This window comes from Myotis brandtii, unplaced genomic scaffold (assembly GCF_000412655.1).
Source record: "Myotis brandtii unplaced genomic scaffold, ASM41265v1 scaffold111, whole genome shotgun sequence".
In the NCBI taxonomy this organism is placed as follows: Eukaryota; Metazoa; Chordata; class Mammalia; order Chiroptera; family Vespertilionidae; genus Myotis; species Myotis brandtii.
In genome coordinates this window covers 6,338,218-6,359,469 of record NW_005353789.1, presented here as the reverse complement: position 1 = coordinate 6,359,469, position 21,252 = coordinate 6,338,218, and the positions used below count along the sequence as shown (strand labels likewise).

Below are 21,252 nucleotides of genomic sequence, written 5' to 3'. Positions count from 1 at the left end.
CAAGACAATAATAGCAAACTCCAATTATGGGCTGGCACTAGTCTAAGCATTTTGTAAATACTGACTCATTACCCCATGGAACCCTAACAACCCTGTGGTGGAGGTCCTAGCTTTATCTCCACTTTATAGATAAGGAAACCCAGGCACAGAGAACTAGTTGTAAGTGGCAGAGGCCAGATCCAAAACAGGCAATTCAGAGATTTTCACCTGTGAATTCCGGCACTTGAGAATCCGGCTGACTCATTCAGACTAAGTGAATCAGTCACAAACATTTATTGTGCAATCGATTACGACAGAATTGTGAGGAATTTTTACCACTTTGCAGAAGAAGAAAGATCTTGCCATCGACTTCCCTCTACTATTTTGTTTTAAAACCTGTTAAGGAGGAACTTTACAGGAAAGATTACTGTGGGGTGGGGGAGGGGAGGGGAGAGGCTACTGTCTTGTGGGAGGAGGAATACTGCAGTAGGAAAAATGCTCTGACCATAAGGCCCCCGAGTGCCTCCCTCTACTAACTTTTGGGGGAAAAAAAAAAATAAAAGCCTTGCCCGTGTGGTTCAGTGGTTAAGTGTAGACCCATGAACCAGGAGATCACAGTTTGATTCCTGGTCAGGGCCCATGCCCGGGTTTGAGCTCAATCCCAGTGTGGGACGTGCAGGAGGCAGCCGATCAATGATTCTCTCTCATCATTGATGTTTCTCTCCCCCCGCCCCCCCTCTCTTCCTTCCTCTCTGAAATCAATAAAAAATATATTAAAACAAACAAACAAAAAACCACGTTAAAGCAATTCTCCTAATCCCCAGAGACTCTAACCCCCACTGCCACTGTTGTCTCCCGGACCCAGGAGGGTGGGAAAGGGGCGAGTGGGAGACTAGTAGCCTTTTCTGCAGAACAACGCATCTTAGGAACTGGTCTACGGGCCGGGAGGGAAGTAGGGGAAGGCTCTAGGGGTGACCAAAGACAATCACATGGTGACCTTAAAGGGTGGGGCTGAGGAGCAGCACTGCAGGGCTCAATAATCTCCTGCTGCCACCCCAGGAAGAAGCAGCTGCATTTATTTATTATTTTTATTATTTTTATATTTCTTTATTGATTTCAGAGAGGAAGGGAGAAGGAGAGAGATAGAAACATCAATGATGAGAGAGAATCATTGATTGGCTGCCTCCTGCACACCCCCCACCTGGGGATGGGCCCGCAACCCAGGCATGTGCCCTTGGCCGGAATCGAACCTGGGACCCTTCAGTCCGCAGGCTGACGCTCTATCCACTGAGCCAAGCCGTCTAGGGCCCTCCAGCGGATTTTAAGTAGAACGTGCTGTATCGTCTTCTCTCGGCACCTGACGGGCACTGGTTTGAGGACTCCCTCAGATATCAGAACCTTATCTAAAAGGGCACATAACCTGCACACATCTGCCCATATACTTCAATCACCTCTAGATTGCTTCTAATACCTTTGCAATGTAAAGTATATAAGTAGTAGTTATACTATATTCCTTAGAGAATAATGACAAGAAAAACCAGTCAGTACAGACCTAACAGTTTTAATGCTAACTACTACCTTTTTTCAAATTGAGTCATAAAATGTATAGAGGTGCACCAAAAGGTTGCGGGTTTGATTCTGGTCAGGGCACATACCTAGGTTGCAGGTTTGATCCCCGGCCGGGTTGCATTCTGGAGGCAACAGACGCATGTTTCTTTCTTTCTCTCTCTCTCTCTCTCTTAAAAATCAATAAAAACATATCCTCAGGTGAGGATTTAAAAAAAGAAATAAAATAAAGACCTATTTTTAAAAAATTGTTTTATATAACAACAGAGCTCATCTTTACAATTCTGTACATTGACGTACACAGACCAAGACAATAATAGCAAACTCCAATTATGGGCTGGCACTAGTCTAAGCATTTTGTAAATACTGACTCATTACCCCATGGAACCCTAACAACCCTGTGGTGGAGGTCCTAGCTTTATCTCCACTTTATAGATAAGGAAACCCAGGCACAGAGAACTAGTTGTAAGTGGCAGAGGCCAGATCCAAAACAGGCAATTCAGAGATTTTCACCTGTGAATTCCGGCACTTGAGAATCCGGCTGACTCATTCAGACTAAGTGAATCAGTCACAAACATTTATTGTGCAATCGATTACGACAGAATTGTGAGGAATTTTTACCACTTTGCAGAAGAAGAAAGATCTTGCCATCGACTTCCCTCTACTATTTTGTTTTAAAACCTGTTAAGGAGGAACTTTACAGGAAAGATTACTGTGGGGTGGGGGAGGGGAGGGGAGAGGCTACTGTCTTGTGGGAGGAGGAATACTGCAGTAGGAAAAATGCTCTGACCATAAGGCCCCCGAGTGCCTCCCTCTACTAACTTTTGGGGGAAAAAAAAAAATAAAAGCCTTGCCCGTGTGGTTCAGTGGTTAAGTGTAGACCCATGAACCAGGAGATCACAGTTTGATTCCTGGTCAGGGCCCATGCCCGGGTTTGAGCTCAATCCCAGTGTGGGACGTGCAGGAGGCAGCCGATCAATGATTCTCTCTCATCATTGATGTTTCTCTCCCCCCGCCCCCCCTCTCTTCCTTCCTCTCTGAAATCAATAAAAAATATATTAAAACAAACAAACAAAAAACCACGTTAAAGCAATTCTCCTAATCCCCAGAGACTCTAACCCCCACTGCCACTGTTGTCTCCCGGACCCAGGAGGGTGGGAAAGGGGCGAGTGGGAGACTAGTAGCCTTTTCTGCAGAACAACGCATCTTAGGAACTGGTCTACGGGCCGGGAGGGAAGTAGGGGAAGGCTCTAGGGGTGACCAAAGACAATCACATGGTGACCTTAAAGGGTGGGGCTGAGGAGCAGCACTGCAGGGCTCAATAATCTCCTGCTGCCACCCCAGGAAGAAGCAGCTGCATTTATTTATTATTTTTATTATTTTTATATTTCTTTATTGATTTCAGAGAGGAAGGGAGAAGGAGAGAGATAGAAACATCAATGATGAGAGAGAATCATTGATTGGCTGCCTCCTGCACACCCCCCACACTGGGGATGGAGCCCGCAACCCAGGCATATGCCCTTGGCCGGAATCGAACCTGGGACCCTTCGGTCCGCAGGCCGATGCTCTATCCACTGAGCCAAGCCGGCTAGGGCAAGAAGCAGCTGCATTTAAACAGAACAGGCTGGGACGGCTCCAGGCCCCAAAGCCAGCTCACACTGATGGGGTCAAAGCCGGTGCTCCCGCGCAGCACCCAGAGGTCACTGGGGGAAAAGCCGAGGACTCGGGCCATGGTGGGGGTGCTCCGTGTTGCCAGGACAGCAGGGAGGCGGCCAGGACTCACCTGTAGGTGTACGGCCCCACTTCTTCCAACCGCGGGATCTCCCCTGTGAGGATCTCCTCTGGATTGGTGACATTGAAGAAATAGAACTGGATGTACACAGGCACAGGGGGCTGCTTCCAGGAGTCGAAGGCCTCGGACCCATTCCTCAGCACAATATTCTAGGAGAGAAACCCAAAAGGAGATTGACAGCGTGCAAGGCCGCTGGCTGTGAACGCAGGGGCAGAACGACGGACCCTCTGGCGCTGACCTCCTGACTCGCTTGTTTTTCTCACAGGCATTCAACTGCAGTCCCTGGAGAGCAGGATCATGCCTTACGCCCACAGGAAGCTCAGAGCCCTGTGAAAGCATAAAAGGTCTTCAAAAATACTGGTGGGAAAGGTTGCTGGAGCCATGGCTCATGGATGTGTTACGAAGGCCATAATTTTATTTTCAACAACCACAACAGTTTATTATAATTGAATTCGTCATAAAAGATATTTACAAGTTAACCAATTTTACACATTGGAAATGGGATCAAAAAGTAGGAATTACAACACAGACAACAATATGAGATGGGCATAAAACAAAACTGAAGTGGACAGAAAAGCAATTTCTCTCTTTAATTAATTAACACCAGCTTTAACTTTGCTAAAGAAAGTGCCCAAAAGGTCCTATTGGCTGGGTTACAAAGATTCCCCTTTTCCTGCAGCTGCAGTGGAAGGCAGGCCGTTCTGAGAAGCCCCGTGTACTCCCAGTCTCCCCACGAAAGACAAGAACAGGGAGGCAGACCCAGGAAGGCTAACTGTGGTCCTTCCATTTGTGGGAGAACCACACACATCCCGACATCACCACCAGGGATTTTAAAAATATTTTTATTGATTTTATAGAGAGAGGAAGGGAGAGGGAGAGAGAGAGAAACATTGATGAGAGAGAAACATCAATCGGCTGCCTCCTGCACACCCCCTACTGGGGATTGAGCCCACACTATGGCCATGTGCCCTGACGGGAAATCAAACAGGTGACCTCTTGGGTTGACACTCAACCACTGAGCCACACTGGGTGGGCACCACCAGGGTCTTTCAATCCCCAACAAGCCCATAGCACAGAGATGCTTACCCCGTTTTAAAGATGAGGAAGCTGAGCTCTTGAGGTGAAGTGGCTGGGGTATTTTTTTTTGTCTACAATCCTTCCTTCGTTTTCCACTCTTACCATGTGTTATAAGCTGAATTATATCCCCCTAACCTCAGAATGAGACTATATTTGGAAGTAGAGTTTTTAAAGAGAAAGGTACGGTTAAATGAGGTCAGGACTATAATCCACTATGACCAATGTCCCATTAGAATGAGAGGATATTAGAACAAATAAACACAAAGGAAGATGACAGCTGTCTACAAGCCAAAGACAGAGAGGCCCCAGAAGAAACCAACCTCACTGACACCTTGACCTTAGCCGACGAGCACCCAGAATTATGGCACAACAAATGCCTGCTGTCCAAGCTCCCAGTCTGTGGTATTTTTTATGGCCGCCCTAGCAAACCTAAACTTATTCACCATGGCCTCCTCCCTCCAGGAGAGGAGTATTCTTTTCACCTTACTGACTTCAGGCTTGGCCAAGTGGCTTGATTTGATCAACAGAATGAGGGTGAAATGGCAATGGCTCCATTTTAAGCTAAGGTCTTAAGAGGCGTGTCAAGAAAGAGCCTGCCCCAGGCAGCAGTGGACCCTCTAGCCAAGGCCCTAAAAGGGTGATGTGTGCACCAGACATGAAGCCCGAACTCCAGCCTAGATCAGCGGAGCCAGCCAGGCTCCCATGGCAGCCATCCTGCACACCGGAGTACGGAATAAATATCTCTGCTACAAGCCACGGAGGGTGGGGGGCTGTTCTCCACTGCACCAGAAGCCTGACCAATGCCACACCCGAGGGGAACAGGCAGAAGCCTAAGACCTAGTAGTCCTAACAGTCCTCAACTTGTTAATGCAGAAAAACTACCTTTTCACAGTAAAAATTACTGACATACACAAGAAAGGTAATAGCATAGACTGTAAGTAAACAAACCAAAATGTGAACAGTGATCAACTCTGTGTGATCAACTCTAGGTCATTGCTATTTTCTCCTTGATTTGATTTTGCATTTTCCAAACGTTTATACTGAATAAAATAATTAACATCGAGGAAAAGTTTAAAAAGAAAATCAAAAAAGGAAAATGGGATCTACCAATACAGACGATGCGAGGCCCCGAGTGAAAATAGTAGCTTCCAAGGGACGCTTCCCCAATGCCACCTGTCATTCGTCCGGCAGTGAGGACTTGAGTGACAGTAAACAAAGGGACTGGCTTTCAAAGCGTGTAAGAAACCACAGGCTAAAATGTGCTGTGACAGCACAATACAGGATATCACACGTTAGCTGACCAGGCCTGCTATTTCATGGAAACAAGGCTGCAAGGAATAATAATAACATAGCTTTATTATTAAATAGAAAATATCCCAAGAATCTCGGCAGGGAAAACACAAAGGGGCTCTGGGATCAATGAATGTAGAAAACCTAAGCTTGTCAAAGCAAAGCTGGGCATCTGCAGGGCTGGGAGGGGTTCCGGCCCGTCAGAGAGCTGGGGATGGCTGGTGGTTTGGCATCAGTTCAGAACGTCTGCTCATCAGATTTCTATCCAAACAGCACATTATTAAAATATTCTTGGCCTTCACTCTCAGAACTGATTTCCTGATTTGAGCTCAGATGGATGAGACAGAAAACTTTCAAGACAAACCGTGAAACCCCTCCCCTCCAACCTCGGAAGCCAGCGCGGACTCTCCTGGGAGAGGCCCTCCCTGTCCATCGCTGTCCCCGCAACTCCTTGATCTCTCCCTGCACCAGTCAAGAAGAAAGCAATAGCTTCATTAGAAGCCCTGAAACATGTAGATCTAACACCTGTCTGTGCATCTTATCAGTAATCCAGCACCCTCAAGAGCTGAGTGCAGCCAGTTCCTTTTGTGGGTGGAAAGAAAAATCTGTGTCTCTCTGTGACCCCTTTTACTGTTTAAAGCTGTTTAAAGCAGTGCTATACCCATGGTTTTCTTGCAAAGTACAGAACTACGCATGTACATCATGAAAACACAGTGTATGTGTGAGGCATTGTAGGGGATACCCAGCAACATCAGTATGGTTTCTGTGTTCCAGGAGGTTACCCTCTATTTACAGGAATGTTGATACACACATGCAAGATCATCAACATAAAGCAGCACGTGACAAATGGCCAAGGAGTGTATGGTCTCGGCAGTGTTCACACAATGGATTCTGTGAATCGAGATGAAAAATGGTGGTGCTCAAAGTGAGCCAGGAAGAATGAACAAACATTTGGCAAGTAGAAGGCGGTCACAGGGGTGGGTGTCTGATGGACAACCAGGGTTGATTCAACTGTCCTGTCTGGTTGGACAGAGTGAGCCCTTCCTCCCGGCCTGCTCCATGCTCATCTGTCTTTGCTGGAGCCCTCTGCTTAATCAGAAAGACAGTGGCTGTGAAGAATGAGACAATAAAAGATAGAGAGATGGGACAGTATTCGGTGCGAGTTTTCTAGGGAGTAGGGAGATTCATTTAGAGAAGGAGGCTGAGGTCACAGGAGTCTAGATTTTGTCTGATATACAATGGGGGTCCATGGAAGGTTTTTGAGCTGCAGAATATTATCAAGAGCCAGGCTCTGTGTTATCACTTTATCTCATCTAATCCCCCTAATGTCCTACAAGGTGAAAATCATCTCCCCAGTTTTACCTTTCAGACCAAATCTCAAAAAGTTTAGCAGAATGCCTGAAGTTTGCTAGTAGGGGTAGAGCCAGCCTCCCTCCCCAGGACTCGCTGCAAACCTGTGCTCCTGGCAAAGGTGAATGTCACTGAGCCACACGCTCCTGGAGAAGAGCAGTTGCTCAGAAGGCCCTCTGTGTTCGAAATACCCCTCCCCATAGCGTTAGGTAAGTTTCACAGATGTCCCCTTTCTTATCTAAGACAAGGACAGACACCTATAGACTCCCATTCTTTTTTAAAATATATTTTTTATTGATTTCAGAGAGGAAGGGAGAGGGAGAGAGAGAGAGAGAGAGAGAGAGAGAGAGAGAGAGAGAGAAACATCAATGATGAGAGAGAATCATTGACCGGCTGCCTCTTGCACATGCCCCCCTGGGGACCGAGCCCACAACCCGGGCACGTGCCCTGACTGGAAATGGAACCATGACCTTCTGGTTCATAGATCGATGCTCAACCACTGAGCCATGCTGGCCAGGCCAGATTCCCATTCTTTGCTTCATAATTGGTCAGCGGAACTGCTTGTTCCCACCAATCAATGGGAACAAAATATTTGTCAATGTACAGCATGGTGACTAGTTAAGAATGAATAATGTACTGTTTACTTGAAAGTTGCTCAGAGAATGTCACAACACAACACTCAATGCTCTGTGAGGTGATGGAGGTGTTAATTAGCTTGACTGTGATAATCATTTCACAATGTATATGCGCATCAAACTTCATGGTGTACATCTTAAACATACACAATTTTTATTTGTCAACCATACTTCAATAAAGCTGGGGCGAGGGGGGGGGGAGTGCTCGTTAGCCAAACTTTGGTTAAGTTTCTCTCCTTCCCAGACCTGTTTACTCCTCCCTATAAAAGAAAAGCCCTTGAGGCTCCTGCAGATCCTACAGCCAGAGGATTTCCCTGTTGTAATCTCCCCTTCCTATTGCAATGTCCTTTCTCCTTTGCAGTAATCCTTTCCAACAGTCTCTCCTTGCCCAAGTCAGATTTGTTTTCATTGGACACCCCTATCTACTGTGCAACTTGAACTGACACAGCAAGAGGTGATTCAGGTTACTGCGGCACAGTGGACCGGAGGGCTTGACTAGGATCATTGTACGGGTGAAGAGAGGTCTCAGCTGTTTATCCCTGGCCACTGGCAGAGGGCTCCGCAAACGGGGACTGTGATTTCGATGACTGCCATCTTCAGGTTGGGGATGAGAGGGGTCTAGGGCAGTGATGGCGAACCTATGACACGCGTGTAAGAGGTGACACGCGAACTCATTTTTTTGGTTGATTTTCCTTTGTTAAATGGCATTTAAATATATAAAATAAATATCAAAAATATAAATCTTTGTTTTACTATGGTTGCAAATATCAAAAAATTTCTATATGTGACACGGCACCAGAGTTAAGTTAGGGTTTTTCAAAATGCTGACACGCCGAGCTCAAAAGGTTTGCCATCACTGGTCTAGGGCTTGGTTTGAACTAAAAAAGGAATCTTGTCACTCTCATTAGTTTGCTCAAATGTAGACAACCCAGCAAATGTTAAACAATAAAAGAGAAAAAAAGTCTTTAGTCATGATCCTCTCTTTCAGCCCTATATATAATTCAGGAAACAACAAGGATTTAGCATAAAATTAGAAATAACCAAAATGTTGAACAGGAAAAGAATGACTTAGCAAATCATGATAATTCACAGGTTGGAGTAGAAAGCAACCATTATAAACACTACAAAGCAAAATTATAAACACTACAAAAAAATAAGAAACATGCTTATGATCTCTGTTAAATGGGAAAAGCAGGCAATGTAAAATATGTGTAGGTGTGGACAAGATTGGCAGATAAAATACAAATATGAGCCTGGTCGGCGTGGCTGGGTTGAGCATTCGACCTATGAACCAGGAGGTCACAGTTGGATTCCGGGTCAAGGCACATGCTGGGATTGTGGGCTCGGTCCCCAGTAGAGGGTGTGCCGGAGGCAGCCAATCAATGATTCTCTCTCATCATTGATGTTTCTGTCTCTCTCTCCTTTCCTCTCTGAAATCACTAAAAAAATATATTTAAAACACAGGCATGAAAACAGGGGGGTGAAATGTAGATAATTTAAGAAGTTCAGTCTTTTAGTTACCCTTAAATCTCTAAGCTTCCATACTAACTCTCTAATAGCACTTAGCTCCATGGAATAGGATTATGAGAAGTCTTCCATTCTATTAAGTTTCTCCATATAGTTTGAATTTTTTATGACAGAAATAAATAACTTCTATAAGCAGTAAAAAAATAATAATAATTCTCCCATTATAACTTTTCTTCTTTTAAAGTGAAAATCTAGGACAGAAACTCCGATTCCAGAAAATGTTATTAATAGCCCCTAAGGGAAAGGAGGAGCGGATACAAAGAGAACCAACTTCTAGGCTTTCCCTCTGTTCCTGCAAAACAAAGGCGAGGCTCACGCCTCCGCAGCTGTGGTCAGCTCTCCCACAAAAGCTGCAAGAGTCCCCACCCCCCACAGAGCGCTTCACAGTATCTCTTTTCTCATTATTGTCAGGGGGATGGGTTTTGCATTCTGGATTCCTGGCTAGCTGTTCCTGACAAACATCACAGTGTGGAGAACGCGAGAGTGAGAAAGGACTCGCCATCTCGTTTACTAGTGAAATAAAATCACCTCAGAATTATAAACCCTGGAAGAGCCAGTAAGGGAGTGAACGGACAGTTAACTGCCCGAGTTACCTTGCCTGGTTTGTCTCCAGCTCTTAGGCAACCAGAAGTCCAAGAAAATGGAAGAGTTTCCAGGAAGGAGGGCAAAATCCTTTCCAGAAGGGAGGGTAAAACTGGCTGGGCTTTTTGTTTGCTTTTTGTTTTCCACTGATTTCCAGGAAGAGTAGAAAAGAGGGCAGGTAGAGAGAGAGGGAAGAGAGAGGGAGAGAGAACATCAATGTGAAAGAGGCACGTTAATTGGTGGCAGGAGACTGAACCTGCAACCCAGGTAGCTGCCCTTGACCTGAATCAAACTCTCGGCTTTTCAGTGTGCAGGCCAACCCTCTAACCACTGAGCATGCCGGCCAGGGCGAAACTGGCTGTTTTTACAGCAGTCTGACTTGAACCTGTTCCTCCAAGTTGATTCAGGAAGTTTTGGGATAGAAACAAACCTGAAGTAGACTTGAGTCCTTAACTTAAAAAAAAAAACAAATGAAAAACTAACAAAAACTGAACCTTGGCAGTCTGCCAGAGTCATACTGATAGCAGATGTCCTTACAACCCAGGCTTGCCCCTGCTGTCTGTCTCCACCCCCATCCCAGTCCGTTCCCTGGCCACTCTAGATGAGTCACCGCCCACACACGTCTCACACCACCTTCCAGACATTAGTCAAGGAACCCTCTGTAAATCTAACTTAAGACCATGGTGTGTGTGTGTGTGTGTGTGTGAGAGAGAGAGAGAGAGAGAGAGAAATGAAAGAACAGAGGGAAGCTCATACGTACATACAGCTGCCAACATTTCTAAAACAGTTGCTTCTTTATTTTTCTCTTTCACCTGCGGTTTAGCTCAGAGAAGGACAAGTGTCATTCCTACCGAAGCCACCCACTGCTTGCTGCGAGTCTCCAGGAGTGAGCTGCTGGCTAGAGCTTCATAAAGCCCTAAGCTCAGGGCCTGCAAGGCCCCATTTTGCAGACAAGGAAACAGTGGCACTGGTGTTCCCAAGCTCACAGAGCCGGTAAGTCATGCACACTCTGACCAAGTCCAGGTCTGTGGGTTTGCAAAGCTCATGCTGGGCCTCTCCAGCAGCTGCGAACCCACCGAACCCTCAGAGTAGAGCTGCCAGACGTAGCTAATAAAGATACGGGATGCCCAAGTTTCTCCCGAACACTGCGTTGGCGATGTCAAAAATGCTTCCACTCTTAGGAGATGCGTGCTGAAGGGTTTGGGGGCAGAGTGTTATACTGTCTGCATTGGCATTCAAACAATTCAAAGAAAAAGTCTCCATCAGAATGAGAAAGAAAGTAAATATGGCGGATGTTAACAACTGATAAATTGAAGTGAATCAAAACACTGCGAGAGACAGTCACTTAAAATAATATTCACTGTTTATCTGAAATTCAAATTTAACTGGGCATCGTGTATTTTATCTGGCAGCCCTACCCCAGAGAGACCGTGAATGGGAGTCGGCCCCTCATCCAGAGGAAAAGAAACTAGGGCAGCTGTGAGGTCATGGTGAGCTCCCTGCTGGGACTGACATGAGGAAGTGACAAAGGAGACGGAGCTCTGGAGTTACCAGGTGGCTGCCCTGCCCAGACAGCACCTCAAACTCCTGCTGCGAGATGGTCCAGAAAAGGGCTGCATTTGGACCCTAAACTTCTCATTTCTGCCCCCAGATCCTGAAGGCTTTCAATTATATCCTCCCAGGGCTTGCTCTGCAAAGGAAGGATTCAGAAACTAGCAAGTAGTAACCTAACCTCAAGCCCGGGAATGATGGAAGTCATCACTCGTCAGGGTACAAGGAGCCAGTTTCCCTGGTCCACAGGAGCCCTTTGCTCAGTCAGAACAGAAAGCCGTGGCTTGAAAACAACAGATCCTCCTCACTGAGGATTCCGCTGCAGTGGGACAGCCACCAGACAAACCCTGGCATCAGCTGAGGTTCTAGCTGTGCTAAATTAAAATCAACGTAAGGTCCTAAATCAGGTCTACAGCGTGATTTTAGATATTGCTTATTAATATTAGCCAAGCAGAACACGATGAATTTTTCCAGGCATGATACTGTGGGCACTACCACCAAAAGAAATATTGAAAAGATCATCCAGTTATGTGGTGAATCTGCAGTGTCAACAGCCAAAACAATCATTTGGACTGAAAAACTTCTTTTTCAGTGCATTAGCCAATATGTATATATTGAGTGCTTTCTATATGCCCAGCAGGCATAGGCCGTGTTCTCAAGAGGAAATTCAGCTAAGGATACAAAACGGACATGCGTGTAACATGTCCAGCTGTGTGCTAGGCCCAGTAATTCAGCCCAAAGGCTTATGCCTGAAGTTATTCAGATCATTTCAATTGTGTGGATCCCCATCCGGCCATCTCACAGGCTGCCCAAAGTCAATGGGATAAAAAAATGGACTCATGATTTTCTCCCCTAATCAATACTGATTTTTATCTCCTTCTCTTCTCCATTTCCATTCCTGTGCCCACTGCATCATCAGCTTGTACTGTGGCAATACTGTGGGTAGTCTCCTAACAGGTCTCCTCCTCTCCAGGCTTGTTCCTTTCAAATCCATTATCTACCTCAGCCTCTAGAGTTCTACCAAAAGTGCCCTTCTGGCCCTGCCTGGGGGCTCAGTGGTGGAGCTTGACCCAGGAACCAAGAGGTCACTGGTTCAATTCCCAGTCAGGGCACATGCCTGGATTGCAGGCTCAATCCCCAGTGGAGGGGGCATGCAGGAGGCAGCCAATCAGTGATGTTTCTCTCTTATCAATGTTCCTGTCTCTCTATCTCTCTCCTTCCCTCTCTCTTTCTCTCTCTGTCAAATAAAAAAGTGCCCATGTGAGCAGACACTCCCCAATGCTCACAGGATAAAGTCCGAGGTCCCTGACCTGCCATACTAAGCCCGGCCATGATGTGAGGCAGCCTGTCACCTGTCATCCTCTGTCATTTCCTAATAGGCACTTGATATACTAGCAACATTCAACCAACCACTGTTCCCTGGATTAGCTGCTTCTGCCAAGAGCTGACATGATGTGAGTCACAAGACACACTTCATCCAGGTTAACCTGGTAGAGCTCGTTCGGGAAGGCAACACTAGGAGGGTTGCTGAACCAGCTGTCCTGGCAGATGATAAAAATAAGCACTCGGGGACTTGCATTAGGCTTTGGTGAATATAAACAACACTTTTAAGGAAACATTCAGGACTCAAGAGTGCTGCTGATTGTTCTTTCAGTTCAACAGAGTGCTACTTAATAATTAAACACAACTTCAGTACCCATGTTGCCATCTACAGGGTCTAAATTCACCCAGAGAGAATGCAGACCGACTCTGAGAACCTGGCCTCATAGCATGCGGATGATTCTCCCTGGACTCCAGGTTAATAAAACTCACCCGATACCAAAACACCGGTTGGTTTGCTTTGTTTTTTTAAAATTTCTTCCTAAAATTAAGCAAACCCAATCTAGACTCTCGTAGTAATATATTTGCACTACTTACCTTTTTTAATTCTCTGTTGAAATAAAGAAAATTAACTGCCATTAATGTTTTACCCTTATTCTCTGACCTTATTTTAACTCAGGAACAAATGCTTTGGCATTTTATTTTGTATGTCACTGTTGTTGAACTCGTTTTGCTTTCATTGGAACTGTAATAATTTCAGCTAATGTGATCTGACAGTTGAGGTTCAAATGTCAGCTCATATGTAAGCTGCTACTCTGTCTATAAATTCCATACAGGACGATATGATGAAACAGCTATCCGGAATAAACTCCTGCTATAAAACACCTATTTGGATACTTTTAAAAAGCTTCCAGGTGTTTACAAATGTGAAACCAAGGTTGAGAATTGCTGGCCCAAAGGGAGAAAAAGCAGCCACCAGATGGACCCTTCATCATGAGGATCAGGTGAAAATTGGGAAAGTGTGTGTGTGTGTGTGTGTGAGGGGAGTGGTTGAAGAGTGGAAGAGAAAGGAATTGTAAGATGTGAATAAATAAGAAGCGCGGCCATGAAAACAATGCCTGGGTTCCATGTGCAACTCTTGGAGCCAGTCTTGTTTTACAACCTGTTTGGCTGTGATTGTATCTCTCAAAGATGAAATAAGTGATGTTTTCATTGCTTATTTATCTATGTCTCCTCTTTCTTCCATTACTCTGTTTTAAAATATATTTTTATTGATTTCAGAGAGGAAGAGAGCGGGAGAGAGAGATAGAAACACCAACGATGAGAGAGAATCATTGATTGGCTGCCTCCTGGGGATCGAGCCCACAACCCGAGCATGTGCCCTTGACCAGAATTGAATCTGGAACCCTTCAGTCCCCAGGCCAATGCTCTATCCACTGAGCCAAACAGCTGGGGCTTCCATTACTCTTGATTATTAGAAGTACAATGTTTAAAGCAAATATCCTTAAAATGGGACTTACCAAAATGAGTACATTAGTCTCACAATGGCATTCTGCCTCTCCCTCCCTCTCTCTCTCTCTCTCTCTCTCTCTCTCTCGTATAAAGCTCAGATGCTGGAGGGGCCAAGTGGGCAAGGTAAATGAGCGAAGTGGGCATAAGCTTGTACATTTGTTGCATGTGAAATCATAGCAATAGTATTCACTTCTACATAGAAATATGCCCTTGCTCATTTTTGCTAAACACCAGACCCTCTCAGGTTATCTTTCATTTTCCTTTTTTTGGTAAAGAAGGTCAGATACAAGCAAATATGCCTCTGCTACTAGCTTTGAATAAAGGGGTCCCTTTATTAGTATATCATGTATATACATAGTATATAGCTTTATGATATAGGCCATAAATGACTAGTCACTTGGCCAACATCCTCTGTTTTCATTAATGAGCTGATCATCCCACCTGCTGATTCCTCCCTGGGAACAAGCGAATGTCTGGCAGAACAGATGGCCCTGTTGCCAGGCTTGACAGAATGAAATCTTGCACTTTATTAAACAAGAAAGCAAAAACAGTTTCCACAGGCAAGACCCCCCCGCCTCTAATCTTCCCTTTTAATGTAAACTTGCAGGATAATAGTAACTAGTAGTAGTAATATACTCAACTAGAATTGCTCTCTTTTATATGTCAATCATAACTCAGCACAGCTGAAATTATAAATGAAGAGTGGGAATAGAAGCACCCCATTTTTGTAATGTGTTACTATATGTGCATAAATAAAAAGGTGGATGCCAGTAACATGTTAACAGTAGTTATCTCTGCTTTATTAACTTTTGTTGTATCTGACTTTTTATAATGACATGCATTTCTTTTCTTACCAGCAAAATAAACAAAAATAAAGAATAAAATACAAAGGTGTGATAAAGGAATTGCCATCTTAAGGACTGAAGACACAGGCTAACACAGTCACCACCCAAACCATTCACGGGCTCATGCTTAGCTCTGTATCCTGGGTGGTGGTCCTAAGGAGCCTGATTCAGCAGGGTGGTGGAGTCTGTATTTTTTAAATTTCCGTAAGTGATTTGGATGCAGTTCTTAGAGTCTAGGAACTATACTGAGAAGTACTGGCTTACTCCCCTGTCTTAATCATTAATAATGAATGCACTCGTGGTCACCATGAATTAGTAAGATGTTGAAAGAACCATACTATGATTTTGATATCACAAGATCACATTTCTAATGCCAGGGAGGAGTTGCACACTTTTGCTTTGAAGTTAAAGAATCTTGCAAGGATATTGCCTCTGTTTATAAATCTATGGCTTCTGCTGAGCCAATCACATCGCTCTGTGACAAATTTGGGAAAGAGACAGGCCAGTGTTGCTCAGTGTTGAGCGTCAACCCAGGAACCAAGAGGTCACCGGATCGATTCCCCATCAAGGCATGTGCCCGGGATGTGGGCTCGATCCCCAGTAGGAGGCATGCAGGAGGCAGCTGATCAATGATGTTTCTCTCTCATTGATGTTTCTATCTTTCTATCCCTGTCTCTCTAAAAATCAATAAAACCATTTTTTAAAAATTGAGGGAAGAGAAACTAAGAAATGAAGCATGTTCATGTGGGCTTAGCAGCTGGAAGGTCACAAGGGCTGAGGCTGAGGAAGCCCCAGATGAGCAAACAGCCTGGGCCCAACAAGTACACAGAGGAAGCGGGCTGGTGGGAAGCAGTGGCAGGAGAGGGGGACAGTGTGCCTGGGTCTGCTGACTTTCCAGTTTCTACTGTCCTCAAGGAAGCCTTACTGTGCTGTGCTTCTCACACTTAGATGTCTATGCGCTTCCTCCTGCAGCTTTAGAAGAAGAAATCCCATCTTTCCTGAGCTAGCTGGAGTGGGCCTCAGCTCCTTAGAGATCACACTCCTCTTTAAGGCCAAGAAGTGCAGGACAGTGTGGTGTGTGAGGACAGACTTTATTGTCCAAACCAGGAATCAGTTTAAAAATATATTTTTGATTTCAGAGAAGAAGGGAGAGGGAGAGAGAGATAGAAACATCAATGATGAGAATCATTGATCGTCTGCCTCCTGCATGCCCCCCACTGGGGATCAAGCCCACTGTGACCAGGGCATGTGCCCCCCCCCCCCAATCGAACCTGAATAGGATACATTAAATTGATTTCTTGGCTGCCAGACAGCTAAAGGGCATCTTAATCTACATGTTATTGCCTTCCACTGGCCAAACACCTGAACAGCCATAGGCTAATTCTCCCCATTCTGACATGGACTCTGTATGAAACCCTGACTCTTTGAAGTGTATATCTCTGCCTCGCCTCAGGACAAGTTGTGTTAATCAAAAGCATGGGGTCCTGGGACAAGGAGACCTTAGACCTTAGACCAGGGGTCCTCAAACTTTTTAAACAGGGGGCCAGTTCACTGCCCCTCAGACCGTTGGAGGGCCGGACTATAGTTTAAAAAAAAACTATGAACAAATTCCTATGCACACTGCACCTATCTTATTTTGAAGTAAAAAAACAAAACGGGAACAAATACAATATTTGTATTTGCATGTGGCCCGCGGGCCGTAGTTTGAGGACCCCTGCCTTAGACCTTAAGACCTTTGATCTTAGAACTTAAGACCTTTGATCTTAGAACTTAGCTCCTTTAGCTAGGCTCCTCTCACCCCCTAATGCCTTTCAAAATTATGCTTCGTCTCCGGACTCTTATTTAATCTACACACAGCCTTCTCCAGATTCCTGAACCCTTCTAGATGCTGGAACAAGAACCCCGGCACTTGACCTCCTGGTTCATAGGAAAACACTCAACCTCTGAGCCACACCAGCAGGCCAAATCAGGAATCTTTTGTAAGGAAAGAGGTGCTAGTAATCACGCCAGGACAACAGGTGTAAATAAACCAGGACTGTCGCTGGCAGTGAGGTGTATGGTCATCCTCGGGAAGGGGAATGTGAATTAGGAGACCCAGCTTGCACACCTAACCCTACCCCTTCCGTTTCATGTGGCCTTCCACAAGTCATTTATCTATGTTTCTAGTGTCATATAAATGTAAAGGCAACTGGATGCCTACTATCATCCATTTAAAAATGAACACAGTTTCTTTGACTATAACATAACAGATTAAGTGATATCTAAAGGTTTTTTCTTATTCTAAGATTCTAAGTCTGTGTAACTCTGTGAAAAGGCCACTTGGGTGATGAGGTAGATATGCAAGAGCCCTTTAGGATTATATTTAGTTGACTGTCTTTACATAAACAACAAAGCTATTTTACTAATTTGACTTTTAAAAAGAAGACCTGTACATATTCACCAATCGATGCTGTTTGGTTAAATCATCAGCAGAAGCTCCACAGTTGCTATGGTTCCCAAGAGGCCAGCTGTGACTCACTTGCCCAGAGCCCAGGTTTGGGCAAAGGGTAAGTGCATTTGTCCTGCTCATCTTATCCCCGAGACCTAATGCTGTCTTCCTTCCTTGGCCTGTAGGAAGCAAAACGTGAACCATCTCTTTGCCTCTCATTGGTTCCCTTGCCGGCCCATCTCCTATTGGCCAGCCCTGACTTTGGCTGGCTCTGCACCCTCATTTCTAGGAAATGTTCAAATGGTCAGCCGGTCCAAGGCCAAATTTAATATTCTGAGCTGCAATCAAGCAAAGGTCACATGCCCATCTCATAGAATCTCAGAATTTTGGAGCAAGAAGGAACCTTATCTACTATATAAGCTTCAGTTTCTAGATGAGAAAAAAATAACCAGAAACAATAATAGTTGTTAATATTCAGGCACTGTGAAAGGGACTATGCTAGATGTTTTCTATCAATTACTTTATTGCCTTCTTACAACAACCCTAAGGGAGCTATTCTTATTACCCCCAATGTTCAAAATGAGGAAACGAGGTTTTGAGGGGTTTGATCATTTGCACTTGGCTTGTTCAATTTAATCCAAGTGTTTGTTAGTGACAGAAAAAGGAATTTTAACCACGTTCTGCTGATTCTCGGGACACTGTTCTTTCAACTAAAACAATCAATAGGGAGGCAACAGGCATTCATTATGCACCTGCCCTGTACCAGGTACTGTGTTGGGTGCCAGGACAATCAGTGGGGTTAGCAAATGAAATGAAATGTTACAGAACACCCTGCCCTTCTAGGCTCTACAGAGGAAGAGATTGCCGGGTATGTGCAAAACTGTCTCCAGGGGGGTAAAAACGCTTGATAGAGGCCTGCTTAATGCTCAGAATATCCCCCAGGAAGCGAGAGTGGGCAGACAAGGAGGAAAGCCTCAGTCCGCCTCTTTTGCAAATGAGAGAAGTGAAGCAGAAACAACTAGAGGGCTTGCCCAATACAAGCCAATGAGGTCAACTAGTTTTGGTTCCTTCCATTCCATGCACTGCCAAAATGAAAATCCCATTCAGTAGTCTCTGGTCACCAAAGGACTGGAGGAAAATGATCACGTAAGGCAAATTCTTCTGATAGGAATGATGTTACTCAGCTTCTCACAATTAGTCAAACAAACCTACTTATTAGAACTTCATCCCTTCCCTCTCTTCTCTTTTGATGTAGACAAGCCAGGGCATGGAGAGTTTTCAAATGAAACCACTAAGAGCTGGGACTGTCAGGGTGGATTATATTACAACTACATTAAAGCCAAGTTATGAATGAACTGTTCCATAACAATACTATTGGAAATAATGACGCGGCCGTAACGGAGCACTTGTGCTGTGCCAGAAACTCTGCCGGGTGCTCTGCACAGATGGCCTCACAGCAAACACAGAGGCCGGTCCACGGTCCGTGGGTAGCTTCTCAATGTGAGGAGGCCCTTCCTAAGGAAAAGCTAACATCTTTGCTTTTCCAAGTAACGACACTGAAGCTAAGGGAAGTTAAGAAACTTGCCCAAAGACAAAAAACTTGTAAGTGGCAAGGCTAGGATTTGAACACAGGTGTCTGACTTGAAATCTCAGGTATTTTTTCTTTGCATTATGTGGCTGCTAACAAAAGATAAAGCTGTTATCATGCACAAAGCACTAACTATAGCCCATGAAAATTATACTAATGCTCCTTAAGAATTATTATAACCTTTCTATTTAGGCAGATCATTATTAGCCCCATTTATAGATGCTGACATCAAGAATCAAGAAAGGTTAAGCACCGACCTAGCAGAAGATCGTCAGCTAGAACACTGGCTTCATGCCCAGGATGTTGACCTGCAGACTCCTTACCCTTTCCCACTATCCCATGCTACCACCCTACAGGTGATCCAGGAGAGCAGAAAGGTATTAATGGGAACATGAAACCTCTGGTTGACTTAGAATATCTCCATATCTGACCCCTGAACCAGTCCTGTCATTTGGTTTCACACACCACATTGTGCAGTGTTCCTTAATGGAGTTGGGCAATCCCACTTGCCCTGTGCTATAATTTATTAGTTGGATCAGAGCCCAATCCCCATGGAGAAAAACCATGCAAAAAGCCAATCACCAAATAGCAATGCAAACTCAAGCCCTAGCCAAGATGCCTTACAGCGACCCCTGGCCCTATGAAGCATAGACCCACAGAGCATCTGAGGGCTGGTGATCCCTGAGGCACTGGGGAGGTCACTGGTCTCACAGGGTCTCCTGAAACAGCCACATAAGAAAATTCATATATTGACTATAATTGGATTGCTTAACTCTAGTCACCCAAGCAAGAGTGTACATCCGTACACAATCTGGCCATGGGTTTTCAGGTGGACAGGAGTGAAGAACATTCAGTTCAGTTTTTCCCTGGAACTTGGGTGCTCAGAAAAACAATGATCTTTAAGCTCAGACCATGGGCTTCACCTCCCCCTTGACAACGTGAACGTAGAAAATATTAAATTATGCGTTCCTTTGGTGTTTTCTTTTTTTCAAGTTGTCTTTAACTGCCAGATTTTAAGTAATTGATGGCTTTTGGAATCCACGATTAAAGGATTTGCCACCTGGAATGAGACAACTTTACTAACAGGGAGTAAGTGCAGTGATCACACTAAACGAGGCCTGGCATGTTTATCCAGCCAGCAGCAAGTGCCAACCAGTGGGGGAAATTAAGCAGTTGTGGGTGCTAACAAGAAAGGCCACTCCAACGATTTCTTTTTGTTGTGTTTGTTTTTTTTAAGGAAAATGTGATCGCAGTAACTCTCTCTTGTTCCTCTTTCCACATAGATTGGTGGGTGTGGGTGGAAGGGCAGAAGAAATGACCGCTGGAGAGGTCAAATGTTGGAGAAGTCTTCTGAAATGACTCTCTCCAGTCCACTCATCTAGGGGAAGAGACAGATTCAGGTTCTTTGAAGAATCAATAAATGCATCTTTGCCTGCAGCTTACGGCTGTTTGAGAAGAGCAAGAATCAATGAGGAGACAAAGCAACACAGACTGTCAGTACAAGACACCGCGCTGCTAAGCAGGTGGGTAGGCACAGACTTGGATGGACTGAAATGTCACCCAGCCCAGAGGCCTGGCCTGGCTACCAGCTGCCCTGCCCAGCCCAAGGAGGCAAGAGCACAATAGGCTACACACCCGCTTCTCACCCGCAGCCCCACACCACTTCAAAGGCCACAGCAGGCAGCCAACAAACTTGCCTCTTTTGTGGTGTCTTTCATTTAGTTTTGTGTTGTTGTTTTTTTTCATCAAGTGGGAGGGAAATGAGTTTGGGCTCAACAGAGATCAGGGTGAAGGGAGGTCAGGGTGAGGGATGCAAATGATAGAATATAAGTGAAAGCTTTTTTAAACGTCTAGATCCACAGTCTTACTGATTGTTATAAAGGGAACACAGTCATTTCCATGCCTCTCCATCCGTCTTTAACCCTTACCTCCAACACGGAGAAGACAAGGAAGAAAGGAGGGCTGTAATCGGAGGGTTTGCAGAGGCGCAGCTCTTCCCTGCACAAGGCTCAGCAGTCGGGGGGTCGGCTGGAAGGGGCCCCCCGCCCCCCGCCGGGCACGGAGACACGCAGCCCCCCTCACCTTCTCGATCGCCTGGTCCACGGCCTTCTGGAAGACCCGGGCCACGAGCAGCGTGACGCTGGTCACCAGCAGGAGGAGGGACAGCGTCCCCACCGCGTAGAAGCAGCACCTGCCCATGCTGCGCGCGG

At 45.3% G+C, this 21,252-nt stretch overlaps 1 protein-coding gene across 1 annotated transcript in view; it reads right to left on the bottom strand.

Annotated features, from left to right (window-relative positions):
* Positions 1-21,246, bottom strand: part of SCARB2 (scavenger receptor class B, member 2) — a 59,735-nt gene extending 38,489 nt beyond the window's left edge. Inside the window, exons 1-2 of the mRNA XM_005857448.1 lie at positions 21,125-21,246; positions 3,329-3,486 (exon numbers count right to left, since the gene is read on the bottom strand). Coding sequence (XP_005857510.1) covers positions 3,329-3,486; positions 21,125-21,241 — 275 coding nt within the window. The 5' untranslated portion in view covers positions 21,242-21,246. The remainder of the gene's footprint in view (positions 1-3,328; positions 3,487-21,124) is intronic.
* Between the last annotated feature and the right edge of the window lie 6 nt (positions 21,247-21,252).